Raw genomic sequence first — 13,156 nt, 5'->3', positions numbered from 1 at the left:
AAACCTCAAATCATTATTTTTTTTTTTTTGGAGAGTGCGGCGGCTAGGGTTTGGGAGAAAGATCCAAATTTTAAGACTTTTATATTAATTAATTTATTTAGTTAGTCCATTTTTATGTTATGTCGTAGGTTAGAGAATGCATGTAACACCCATTATACCAAAGTAAATTGTGTGATTGTAACAACATTTTTTAATTTGCAAACAATCGCACGAAAATCGACGATTTTTAAGCCTACTCTGCAATCTCAATTAGTCAAAACGAGGCACGTGAAACTAAATCCCTAGTTCTCGCAAATCAGCAGCGGAGATTCGATGTCCACGGTATCTATTCTCTATATCATTTTCGACAAATCGTCCACTGAAAACGGAATATTGCGAAATAAAAAAAATCAATTTTCATTTCCATGACATGAAAATCACAATCACTAACAAGAACATACACAAATCATTGGTTAATCAAACAAATAAATCAATTACCATTATGAGACTATAGTATTATTTCAGTTAACTGACAAGTGAATAAATTAACCACTTTGAGAAAAACTAATACAAATGTGAATCAATAACCCACTTTGAGAATAACTAATACAAATCAAAAGTAAATCAATTTACAAAAGCAGTAAATTAAATTAACAAATCACACATAAATCAAACAAGTATATCAATTAACAAGAGTTCGTGAACAATCTCAAATCATAAGAAATAACATATAACACATTCCAGCGAACATTTCAAATATTTATTCTGATTAACTAGGTCGTTAATTCTATTAACTAACAACCAATTTACTAATTAGCTAACCACTCTCATGTCAAAATACGAACTTAGTTAAAAAAATGTTCTCAATAAATCAATTAATCTAATTCACTTAAAAGTTAATCAAATACCCACTCTGAAAAACAATAGTATGAAACCATTATATTAACATAAGCACCACACAATTAATTAACCTATACAAAACTCATGGTTTGGTATTAACATATAAAGTGAATCGTTCGAGTTAATTAATTAACTAATCTTATGAGAAGAATTGCACCTGTCTTAGCGGTGGATCATAAACGACATATGAGAAGAGTTGCGTCATAATTGATGCAGCGTCGAAAGGTTGACATCGAAGAAGTTTCTCGGGCCAGTCATGTCAATGTCGACCTCAGAGTTGTCGGAGACGAAGACGAGCGGGATGACAGAGAATTAACCTAACAACCAATTCAATTAGTTAATTAATTAAATTAACAAGCAATTCAATTAGTTAATTAATTGACTTAATAAGAAATTCACATAAAAATCATATAATCTAACCTATATCTTAATTCAATCAGTTAATTAATTAATGAATTTAACATCACCCAAAAATTAATTAATTAACTTATAAGTAGCCATACATAGAAAGCTATGACGAATCGGCGCAAAGATTAAATGCAGCGAATCGTTCGAGTTAACTAATTTTGTCCGAGTTTAAAAATGAGAAATTGCCTCAACTACCACCATTTGATAAGTTTTTTCTAATTTTCCACCAAAAGCTTAATTTGGCCAAAAATACTAGTAAACCACTTGTACAAATACAATTTTACTATCAACATGATGTCAACAATTGACATGTATTGTTGACATAGATGTCAACAATTGACATTTATTATTGACATGTGTGAGTTTTGGGTTCTCTTTTGTTGATATAAATGTCAACGATCGTTGTCTATTGTTGACATCTATGGTAACAATTGACATCAATTGTTGACATCAATTGTTGAGGGTAAAATTATATTTGTACAAGTGAGTTAATAGTATTTTTGGCCAAATTAACCTTTTGGTGGGAAATTGAAAAAAACTTATCAAATGGTAGTAGTTGAAGCAATTTCTCTTTAAAAATTTACATGTTCGAACGGTAGAACATAAGCTGTGTCGAAAGATTGGCATCGAAGACAAGAGATTTTAGGGTTTTTGTGTTTTTGGGTTTGAACAATATTGGACATTTGAGTGTTTGAGCGTGTTTTTGAGCATTAAATATGAGGGTAATTTTGGAAATCTGATGCTAAATTAGGTGTTTTCGGCTATTTTTTAATTAAATCCAACTCGAGCTATTTCCCAAAAAGATATGAACTCCTGGATTAATTAGCTAACTCACCGTAAACTATTTTAGTTCCATACAAAATAAAATAATACGTTAACTCATTGGCTCGAGCAACCGAAACCCCACGCGCCTTGTTGTTGCTTGTGAACTATCTCCTTATATCCGTTGCGATCTGCACCAAATGAGACCTGCCTTGCATCTGACCCATTAAAGTTTTTAAATATTTATTTTTCACCTTTAGTTTATACCATTTTTTTATATTTTAGCTTAAAATTAACTTTCCTACTATTCTATTATGAGTATTTTTGCTATCGGCCTAAAGATTCTGTCTGATGTTCTAATATTTTTTTTTTTCAAATATACACCATAATAGTTTTTTTCTTCTTCTTAAACTGAAAATATTTGCTCTGTAAATAAAATATAGAATATATAATTTTAAGCACAAACTTGGAATCTCTGCCACCATCATGAGAACGTAAAGTAAGAAAATGGGGGTTCGAGCAAAAAAAAAAACAAAAGCAAAAAAAAAAAAATGGGGTCCCTGATCCATTTCGATACAATAATTGAATTAAGTGTCATTTTCATTCGTTCATGATCATTCACTGTGACCCTAAATATAATTAAGTCCTCTTTTTGAATCTCTCTCTTTTTTGAGTGTGAAGTAGACTTAAGACCTTACGTTATTTAAAGTCTAATGTTAGACAGCAACCGTGTATATGTTTTTGTTGAAAAAGTTCACCATATCTCAACTAAATAAAAGACGAACTTTTTCTCGACTTTCATTTCATCCACACAAATACAAGTTATATACTTATATATGTGTATGCTTTTTGGTATGAAATTTCATCCACTCTTCTATATATCGTACGTTGTTCGTTTAACATGATTCTTGTAAATTAATCATCATGCTAATTTATAAACATCATATGCTAATTTTTTAAAATTGCATTTATACCTAATTTTTATTATTTTATTTATATATATAATCCAAAATTATATAATGTTTTCATATTTGACCCTTAGTAAAACAAAAAATTCGTACACACCCCTTGATTTTTTTTTTAAAAATATGTACATACTTTTTTTGATCAAATACGATCTTCCTTGGGTTCGAATTTCGGCTCTGCCACTAGATATATGATTTATACTTTGTACCTTCCTCATATACATTTTTTTTTTACTTCTCAACTACTTTTCGATTTCATAATATTGGAACGATCGAGTTTGATTATTGAAGTTCTTTCCTTGTAATTTTTGTTCTCTCTATTTTCTTAATTAACAATTCCCAAATTTATATATGCAAGGAATTTTGTTATTTATTTTGGTTTTAAATTTCCATTCACCTTTTTCATCTGCCAAAGCGATCAAATTTCGACGTTATAGCTCATTAAATTTAGACATCGAAAAAATAGAGTTGTTCAACTTCAAACACTAAGTACCATAATACATCATCATTTACATATTTACTACAATAAATAATTTTAAGTTTTAATATTAAAGATCGTTTACAATGATTGAATCCTCGTCCTCAAGCATGAGTTCACCTTAAAGGCCGTCGGTCTTGCCACGTTCGTTAAGCCATGGGAGTACGTGGAAAGGCGGAGCTGTCTTGGGCCCGGGGGGTCCAATTCTCCCCCTAAACTTTTGAAAATTGTTATTTTAATCCTATTTTATAAATTTATATAATTTTAACCCAAATTTATATAATTTTTCTAAATTTGCCTCCTAGAATTTTTTGTCTTGAAATTTGCCCCATCTCATTGGAATCTTTAGCTCCGCCACTGAGTACATGGCCCTTGTTCCTAATTTCGCCATGTGACTATTTCGACCATATTTGAACATAAATACAAGCAAACAAGTTACAAAATATGAAGATGTAAAACTTGAGGGACTACTAGTGTAAAAACATATATATGTAGGAACCAAAGTACGTTTACGTCACAATTTCAAAGACTATTGATGAAAATACAATTTTTTTCACCGTGGAATACGGAGTAATTGATTACAACACACCAAAATGATCTTTAATAAATGCTTAAAAAAAAATGATCTTTAGTAAAACCTTTATAATTATTGGTGAGAAGTAACAACCTCCTTTAGCTTTTGAATTGTCATTATTGTTTCATAGTTGAATAGAATATTATGTTGTCTTAGTTGAATAGAATATTATGTTGTCTTAAAGTTAACTTATATACAGAGACAGTTATTAATTATAATATAGAATAGAAAGTAACCCTTATCTACGTCTCCAACCAAACTTAACCACTCTTTTGATCAGTAGTAAATAAAATCAAATAGATTTCTATACAACTAAACATTAAGTTCATTATTAAAAAAAAAAAAAGGCACTGTAGCGAAATAGCCAAAATAAAACTATGAAATTGGTTTTTAGCCTATGTTTCACAACTTTTAGGGAAATAGTCAACAGACTTATGTGGCAATAATTAAGGTCTGATTTACCCTTATTTATTAACAAATTCGTCATTTTCTCTCTCCTACTTTTTTCCTACACTTTTTTTTTTTACATAAAAACTTCAAAAAAACCATATCTATCTCATATGAACTCAAAATTGAGTGATTCCAAATCCTACGGATTCGTGACGCCGAGATCTTCAAAAATAGATCCATTGTGTTCAATGAAAAATCATGTTTAATACCATAGATGTAGAAAAATCATGTTACTACCTGAAATATGGAAATAACTGAAAATTTTTGAAATTATCAAAAAAATAAATGGAAACGTAACTATGATGCATTAAACATAATTTTTCATCAAACACAATGGGTTTATTTTTGAAGATCTCGACGCCACGAATTTGTAGGATCTGAAATCACTCAATTTCGAGTTCGTATGAAAAAAATACGAATTTTTGAAGTTTTGATGCAAAAAAAAATTATTTGAAAAAAAATAGGAGAGAGAAAGTGACGAATTTGTTAATAAATTTGGGCAAATCAGACCTTAATTATTGCCACATAAGTCATTTGGCTATATCCCTAAAAATTGTCAAACATAGGCTAGATCCAAAATCACATGTTTAAAGTGGCCTAGTTACTTACAAATCTAAAAAAAAAAACATTAAGCTAGTGTATATATATGCCAATCTTAACCGGATTATACGGTAACTAAAGGGCTAAACAAGCCTATCCTTTTTTTTTTTTTTCATAACTATGTCAATCTGATGTTTGATAATTTAGGATAACAATTTGTCGAGGAGATCCGATTATATGTAGTATCAACTATCAAGGGAAACATCAACACACATTTTAAATGTTGGGTGACGAGAAATAAAATATGAGACATTGCACAAGCTCTTGCTCTTGCTTACAAATTTGCATATAATCACTATATAATTGAAATTAAAAAAAAATTTATAACTGACTAAGATTATTCAAACTTAAAATTTTCATTTTGTCATACGTTTCAGATTTTTTTGATTTTTAGCCATTCTGCTTATGTGACACATTGTTTATACCATTTTTACCCCTATTAATTAGTTAATATAATTTATTTTCGAAATTAATAAATAAGAAAGAGTTTAGGTATAGGTAAATTAATAATTAGAAAGAGTTTAGGTATAGGTAAATTATTTTCATTTATTTTATTTTTGACAAAGAATTAGGAGAAAAAATAAGGGTAATTATGTCTTATTACATCAAAGATCGGTTAATTATCAAATATTATTAAAACGTCGACTATTTCACAATTTTAAGTTTTAAAAAAACTAGTAAGCTAGAGCGCCTATTAAAAAATAAACACTAAATCAAACAAAAATACAAAATAAAAACTTGAAAAAAAGAACTCTAAACCTTCGAAATTATCCACTTATATCCCCAGATCAAGAAGGAGCCAAAATATCGCCAAATTCTCAAAATATAATGTGGCACGATAAGGAGATTTTGAATTTCTTTTCCAAACAGTACTCTGAGTCTGACATATGCATTTCAGGTGATTTTTTTGATATATATGCATTATGTGACTAAACTTTATTAGAAATCAGAGATATTGATACCGACAGTATAGCTCGGTAAAAAAGTAAAACGAGCTGAAATAATATTGTTTTTTTTTTAATCAAGATGTTAAAATTAATGATACACCACTAGATATACCGAAAGTAATTTCCAATATTTAAAGCAATAGTATAAATATTGTATGTGTTTGACAACCATTTTATGCACTTGAAAGTTATTGATATCTAAATGTGCTTGGTTCTAAATAATGTATAGATTCAATTACTCTTTGCAAGTTAGATTGTGTTGTAAGCAATTTTTTGTAATCGATCCATTGCAACATTATGGGTCTGTTCTTAATGCATGTATAAATTATTAGTACTCCTTTAATAATGCATGATCAAGTATATATATATATAGGTTTCCACTTATGGCAATTTTGTTAGAGCCACGTGATTATAGTCTATTAGTTTAGTATAAACTTAGTCCTTTAGTAATGATAGTGTTTGACACCCGGAGTGATTAGTGCAGCTATTAATAGAGTTATACCCTTCATGTTGGCATCATTATATTGTCTTTAGAAAATCATCTATATGCATACGCATAGTAAATGATGAAAATGAAAATAATTTAATGGTCCCATTTTATCGGTGTATGGCTTTTCATCATGGGTAATTTAGCAAAATAATCAACTCAAACCTTAGAAATTGCTAAATAATCAAAGTTTTGAAAATTATTTGGGCATTATAGTAAAATCGGATGGGTAATTAAATACTGCTGATTATTTACTTAATATTTACAAAACTTTTGCTATTTAGCAATTTCTAAAGTTTGAATTGGCTATTTTGTTAAATTTACAAAACAATGGTTATTTAGCCAATCTCAACGTCTGAGTCGACTATTTTGCTAATTTTTTGTTTCATAATATTTGTTAAAATCGTGTGAGTAGAGAAATAAGCCTATTTTAAGTATAGGAATTTCAAATCATTGAATGTATAACAAAATCCGCTTGTTTTTATGGAAAAACCTGGATATATATTTATGAACGGGCCAATTTGATTCGCCCTTATGAAATGAACAAAATAGTTGTGTCAATATCTGATCATTCCTTTTTTTTATTTTTTTTTTGCGCTTCATTACTATTCCCATTCTTATTCTTTGGATCCCCCTATTTTAAATTCTTTTTAAGTTTAGGTCTTCACTTTTGCACAGAACTGCAATTTCCGCTATTGTAACCGTAGTTCAACTTCCACATGTTTCATCTTTTCTTTTCTTTTTTTAATTAAAAAAAATTAGTATACCGTTTTGTTCTATGGGAAACTTGATAAACCAAGCATTTTGTGACACCACATTTGAAAATAAAGCCATGTTTTGGTACTCTTAGAAAAACCAAGCATTTTTACTTATGAAAAGTCAAAAATACCCTTAATTAAACCTATCTCCTCTTATCCTTACCTTCCTTCTTCTTCAGTAACGTTCAATAAAATCAAAACAAAAACGTGGAGCAAAACCCAAAACACCGAGAACGGAAGAAACCCACGCGAAAGCTCAGCGCCCAAACCAGCCACTTCATCACGAGTCAGTCCAGCCCTCCTCGTCGTTACACAGAGCGCCCAAGCAGGAACGTCGAAGCAGGAACAGACGATGCCCACGCCCTAATTCCTTTAAACTCAAATTTGTTGGACCTTCTACGTAGTTAACCACTTGAGAGAAGAAAAATGGGTAGGTTTCGATCCCTAATTCGATGATATTTTGTAAGAGATTTGTTTGATTTGCTGAAAAAATTGAGTTTGTGTTCGTCATTTTATTTTGGATCCAGGAAAAAGTTTGAATTTGTTGTCTGTAATTTCGAACTTTATAGTTGTTATTTCGATTGCATTTCGAACTTTTTAACTTGTACAGATTTGACTTCTAATGTATACTTTTTAACTTATTAACATGTACAAACATTTAAATATATGTTATTTATTTGATGGTACTTGGGTGAACAAAGGTACAAAATGGGAATATACTAATGAATCACGATTCGAACTGCGTGCACTAGCGAAAGACATATCTCGGGCGGATAAGACATTTTAGTTATTTTATGTCGTGGATTTCAGACATTTCAGTTATTTTATGTCTTTGATTTCAAAACTTTCAGTTATTTATGTAATGGATTTCAGACTTTTAATTTATTTTATGTCGTAGATTTCAGACATTTCATTTATTTTATGTTGTGGATTTCAGACATTTCAGGTATTTTATGTAATGAATTTCAGACTTTTCAGTTATTTTATGTCGTGGATTTCAGACATTTCAGTTCTTTTATGTCGTGGATTTCAGACATTTCAGAAATTTTATGTAAGGGATTTCATTAAACTACCAAAACTACCAAAGTAATTATCATTAAACATTACAAACCCAATTTTCATCCAAAAAACTAGTCTCCAAAAACAGTACAAACTTTTTCATTGTTTTCATCCAATTTTCGTCACCCCTTTTTCATTGTTTTCAGTTTGGCTCTGTACAACGAAGTGTAATCATATCATACTGTATGGGCCGCTTGCTCCTTCTCTTCGAAACTACACATTCCAACATAAAATAATTAAAAATCACAAACAACTTTGAAATTGAGAAAATAAACCATTAAATATAGGCAAAACAGTTTGAAATCAACATGAACTTACTATAGACGCGGACAGATTCTTTCGCCGGAGGGTCTTTTATGAAACGTCTGAAATCCACGACATAAAAGAACTGAAATGTCTGAAATCCACGACATAAAATAACTGAAAAATATGAAATCCATTACATAAAATACCTTAAATGTCTGAAATCCACGACATAAAAGAACCGAAATGTCTGAAATCCACGACATAAAATAACTGAAAAGTCTGAATCGCGATTCATCAGTATATTTTCATTTTATACCTTTGTTCACCCAAGTACCATCAAATAAATAACATATATTAACGTTTGGACTTGTTAAGAAGTTAAAATATCATCGAATTAGGGATCGAAATTTACCCATTTTTCTTCTCTCAAGTAGTTAACTACGTAGAAGGCCCAACAAATTTGAGTTTAAAGGAATTAGGGCGTGGGCATCGTCCGTTCCTGCTTCGTCGTTCCTGCTTGGGCGCTCTGTGTAACGACGAGGAGGGCTGGACTGACTCGTGATGAAGTGGCTGGCTTGGGCGCTGAGCTTTCGCGTGGGTTTCTTCCGTTCTCGATGTTTTGGGTTTTGCTCCACGTTTTTGTTTTGATTTTATTGAACGTTACTGAAGAAGAAGGAAGGTAAGGATAAGAGGATAGAGTTTCAATTAAGGGTATTTTTGACTTTTCATAAGTAAAAATGCTTGGTTTTCTTAAGAATACCAAAACATGGCTTTATTTTCAAATGTGGTGTTACAAAATGCTTGGTTTATCAAGTTTCTCTTTTCTATTTCATTTGGGTTCACAAATTTCTCGTTTTAACCCTCCTTCGAGTTATTGGTTTGTTATGCCACGCGCCGATTTTCCTCCGTTATTGTGTTAGAAATGAAGTTTTTTTTGTTTATATCCAAGAATTCGTAAGATACTATTAACTTTTCACATTATTTGTTAAAATCGTGTGAGTAGAAAAAAATATTCATAAAACAAGCGTATTTAAAATATAGAAATTTCAAATTATATTGAACTTATAACAAATACCCACAACAAAATACGCTTGTTTTATGGAAAAATCTGGATATATAATTATGAACTGGCCAATTTGAATTGCCCTTATGAAATGAACAAGGGTAGCTGCTGTGCCAATATCCGATCATTCCAGGCAAAATAAATTGAGAAAGATGAAGAAATAAATAATAAAAGTAAAAGGTAAAAAAATATAAAAGCAAGTATTTTTTTGATAACCGATTTTTAAGTATTTACGTCTTTTTTTAAAAAAAAGATATAATACTACAAATAAAATAAAAGTCTCAAATTTGAGGATTTTACCTAAATCTGCAACTTTTTTTTAAGGGAAGGACCTGTTTTGAATCAAACAAGGAATTCGAAATAAACGGTTGAAAAAAAAAATGTATAGGGGCAAGTTGTGAATCGTGCAAAAGTGGAGGGAGAATTTATGTAATTAATCCATAAAAAACGAAACGAAACCCTAAACTCATCTACCCCTAACTCGCTTCTTCTTCTCCGGCGATCTCTGAGTTCGTCTGTAAGCTCTTCCCCTTTCTCTGTTTCTCTATAGACTGTAATGTTCGGATGTGATCAATGCAGCTCTGAAATTTTATCTGGATGTATAGTTCATCTCTGTTATATTTTTATGTTCGCAGACACTATAGAAAAAAGAAACGCGATCGCGTTGTAAATCTGTGAATTATTTTGAAGCACTGATTATGTATGTCAAATTTGATGTTGTTGGTCTGTGTATTTAGTATGGTTGATTTTTGTACAGTATTCATCAAGCAAACTGTATCGAGTTTGATTTGTAATTTTACTCTTTCAAGATCGGTTTTTTTTTTTTTTTTTTTTTCAATGAAGTAATGTTCTTCGGACTGAATTGTTTTGTTGAACTGGTTCAACTATTTAGGGGAAATTTAGCTAAACGCCTAACGTCGTGTTAGCTTACTGAGGTTTTAGTAATAATAATAAAAAAGTTTAAAACGAGATTGATGGTGTCATAATTATATTCAGGAAAAAATGTCTTCATATGAAAATGTTGTTGGTGGGAAGTTGAAGCTTAAAGGCAAGGCGTTGGATGTGAAATCTGGAAGTGGATTGAAGAAGAAAAAGAAACAAAAAAAGCTTCTTCAAGATCAGAAATCCTTGATCTCAGAAGATGAACTTGTCTCAGCTGGTAGGCTTTACTCTTTTTCTTCTCTTTCTTATGATATATATATTTGCATGGCACTTCTGTTTGTTATCACTAATCAAAGTTCATAGAAGTAATAAAAAATTTAAGTCCCAACTTAGGAATGTACAGAGTTTTCCTCAATTCTTGTATACAGATCAGATATATAGTTTTGGTTTTTAATTTCCATACGAGGTTTATCTGAATCCATGGATAACATGGGAATTCCCAAAACAAGCAAATTTACCTAACGTCCTAAAAAAAAATTCTCATTTCTCAAATCCCTTTATAGTGCATCATCAATACTGTTAGGACCTAGGAGTTTGATGGTATTTTAATGAGAGAGATTAAGAGGGAAATGGGAGGAAAATAGCATGAAAGTCTTGTTTGTTTTTTGTTTTGTTTAAAGAAACATGGAGTTTTCATTAGAACTGGCCGAAGCCAAAAATTAGGAGTATGAAATTCCGATTGGTAGAGCACAGACCTCTCAAAAGTCCGATATTATCACCTGTTATATTCCGTTCCATTTATATTTCAGTTACTATAAAAATATCAGTGCGTATCGTATGCATGATCAATTCGAAGTCAAGTGCAACTTATATAAAAGAAATCCATCTTCGCGTCAAATCTCCCAAAGAATATACTTCTTTTACTAGTACAAATGTGTGAACCCCCTATAATTGGTTTTCATAAATTTGGCTTCCCAGGGTTTTTTTTTTTTTCCTTTCTTTCTTTCTTTCTTCCGAGGCAGTATTTGCAGGTACATATGTCAAGGAAACAAAATTTAATTTATTGATAAATTATAATAAAAATGTGCTATACCAGTCTGTTTGATTATTAAAATAATTTAGGAGGAAGTACAGAGGCAGAAATAAATGGCGAGGATGAGGAGGGAAACAGATTAGGGGACGGAGAGAAAGGGTCTTCATACGATCACCATCTCACAGCGGCAGAGAAACGGTACATCGAACAGAGAGAGAGAATCGACAGCCAAAAGTTGAAGAAAACGGCTAATAAATCGCACCGCGACAGGATTCAGGACTTCAACCAATATCTCGCCAACATGAGCGAGCACTATGACATCCCTAAAGTTGGGCCCGGTTAAGATTCTCGAGCTCGCTCGAGATTTCGTCGTCTTTCTTTTTGTGACTTTTGTATTTCCCTGGTTTTAGCTGTTGCAATGAACATTCTGATTGCTACATATTACTGTATGAGTTTGTGAATTTATAAGGTAATTTGTATAATAAATCTAGCAGGAAATTTGTGTTTTTCATTTTCTTTCCCTTTTAACAAACATACTTGCATTTGACTTTGGGTACTAAGAAATCAACAGATACTAGTAAGCAAAGTGCAAAACAATATAACGGGACAGTGTCAATCAACAAGTATCTAAGCAACTTTCAAACTGTATATTTTTAATTTTGTAATTTGGAATTTTGAAATATTTCCATCTTACAAGTCTCCCAAATTCAGTTGGGACAAATTTATATGTGGATTAGCTTCTAAACCCATTTCAGCTTGGCTCTTGGTTTTAGAGAGGGCATTTCAGCCGACTGTAAAATGCCTGACCTCCACACTTTCAAACACAATCCGGTTTTATATTCACCCTAATATTAGGTTAGTCCTCCAAATTTGGGAGGCCTATTTTTTAAAATTTTTTTTATGCATGTACTTAAGTGTATACACTTAAAGGTTGCCGAGCAAAAAAAATTTGAACATTAAACTATGTACTTACAATTAAAATAGAGTTCATGCTGCCCACAGATCTAAAATCAAAGTTAAACCATCTACTTTTTGTTGTACATGAAAATTAGGGAGCGATAAAATTGTTGGACTCAAGTGTCAACGCAACGGATCTTAAAAAGTGTTTTGTCTCATCAAAGCATGTTCTTTCACCGTCTTAAAAAAGTGCGAATTTTTATTTATTTATTTAATTTTTTTTTTTGCTTGGATGTTAAAAAAGTTCGAATGAATAATAATTTGTGATAAAAAATTTACGTATGAGAACAAAACTTGATCTGAAATTACTTGAATCGGGCATTTTATTATAGTGGTGGTGCAAGAACCATTGGTAATAGTTGAAGGGCATGAACGTTCCAATAGTTATTGATATATGAGCACTTAACTTATTTAATTCACAGGCGTTTGAATGACGAAATGCATGTAAACGGTCCAAAATGAATGGAATTGGTACATTCTTTAAAGTCATTTAAGTTTAGGTCCCTCTTGAACGGGTCGATAAAATTATCAAAGTTGGGGAACTTGGACAAGTATGTTCTCCACGAGTCCCTCCAAGTTCATTTTAACCGAGCATTTTTTGGAACGTG

The 13,156-nt window shown here is 31.1% G+C and overlaps 1 protein-coding gene across 1 annotated transcript; it reads left to right on the top strand.

The window, feature by feature from the left end:
* The first annotated feature begins 10,591 nt into the window (after positions 1-10,591).
* LOC149379985 (uncharacterized) lies at positions 10,592-12,102 on the top strand. The gene is made up of 2 exons (XM_089602222.1): positions 10,592-10,835; positions 11,681-12,102. Exons 1-2 carry the CDS (start codon positions 10,679-10,681, stop codon positions 11,932-11,934), a joined length of 411 nt encoding a protein of 136 aa, XP_089458348.1. The 5' UTR covers positions 10,592-10,678; the 3' UTR covers positions 11,935-12,102.
* The last annotated feature ends 1,054 nt before the right edge of the window (positions 12,103-13,156 follow it).

Source organism: Urtica dioica, chromosome 12 (genome assembly GCF_054948205.1).
Source record: "Urtica dioica subsp. dioica isolate 48M chromosome 12, U.dioica_male_clone48M_v1_H2, whole genome shotgun sequence".
NCBI lineage: Eukaryota > Viridiplantae > Streptophyta > Magnoliopsida > Rosales > Urticaceae > Urtica > Urtica dioica.
The sequence above is the reverse complement of the archived record's forward strand: the minus strand, read 5'-3'. Positions and strand labels throughout refer to the sequence as shown.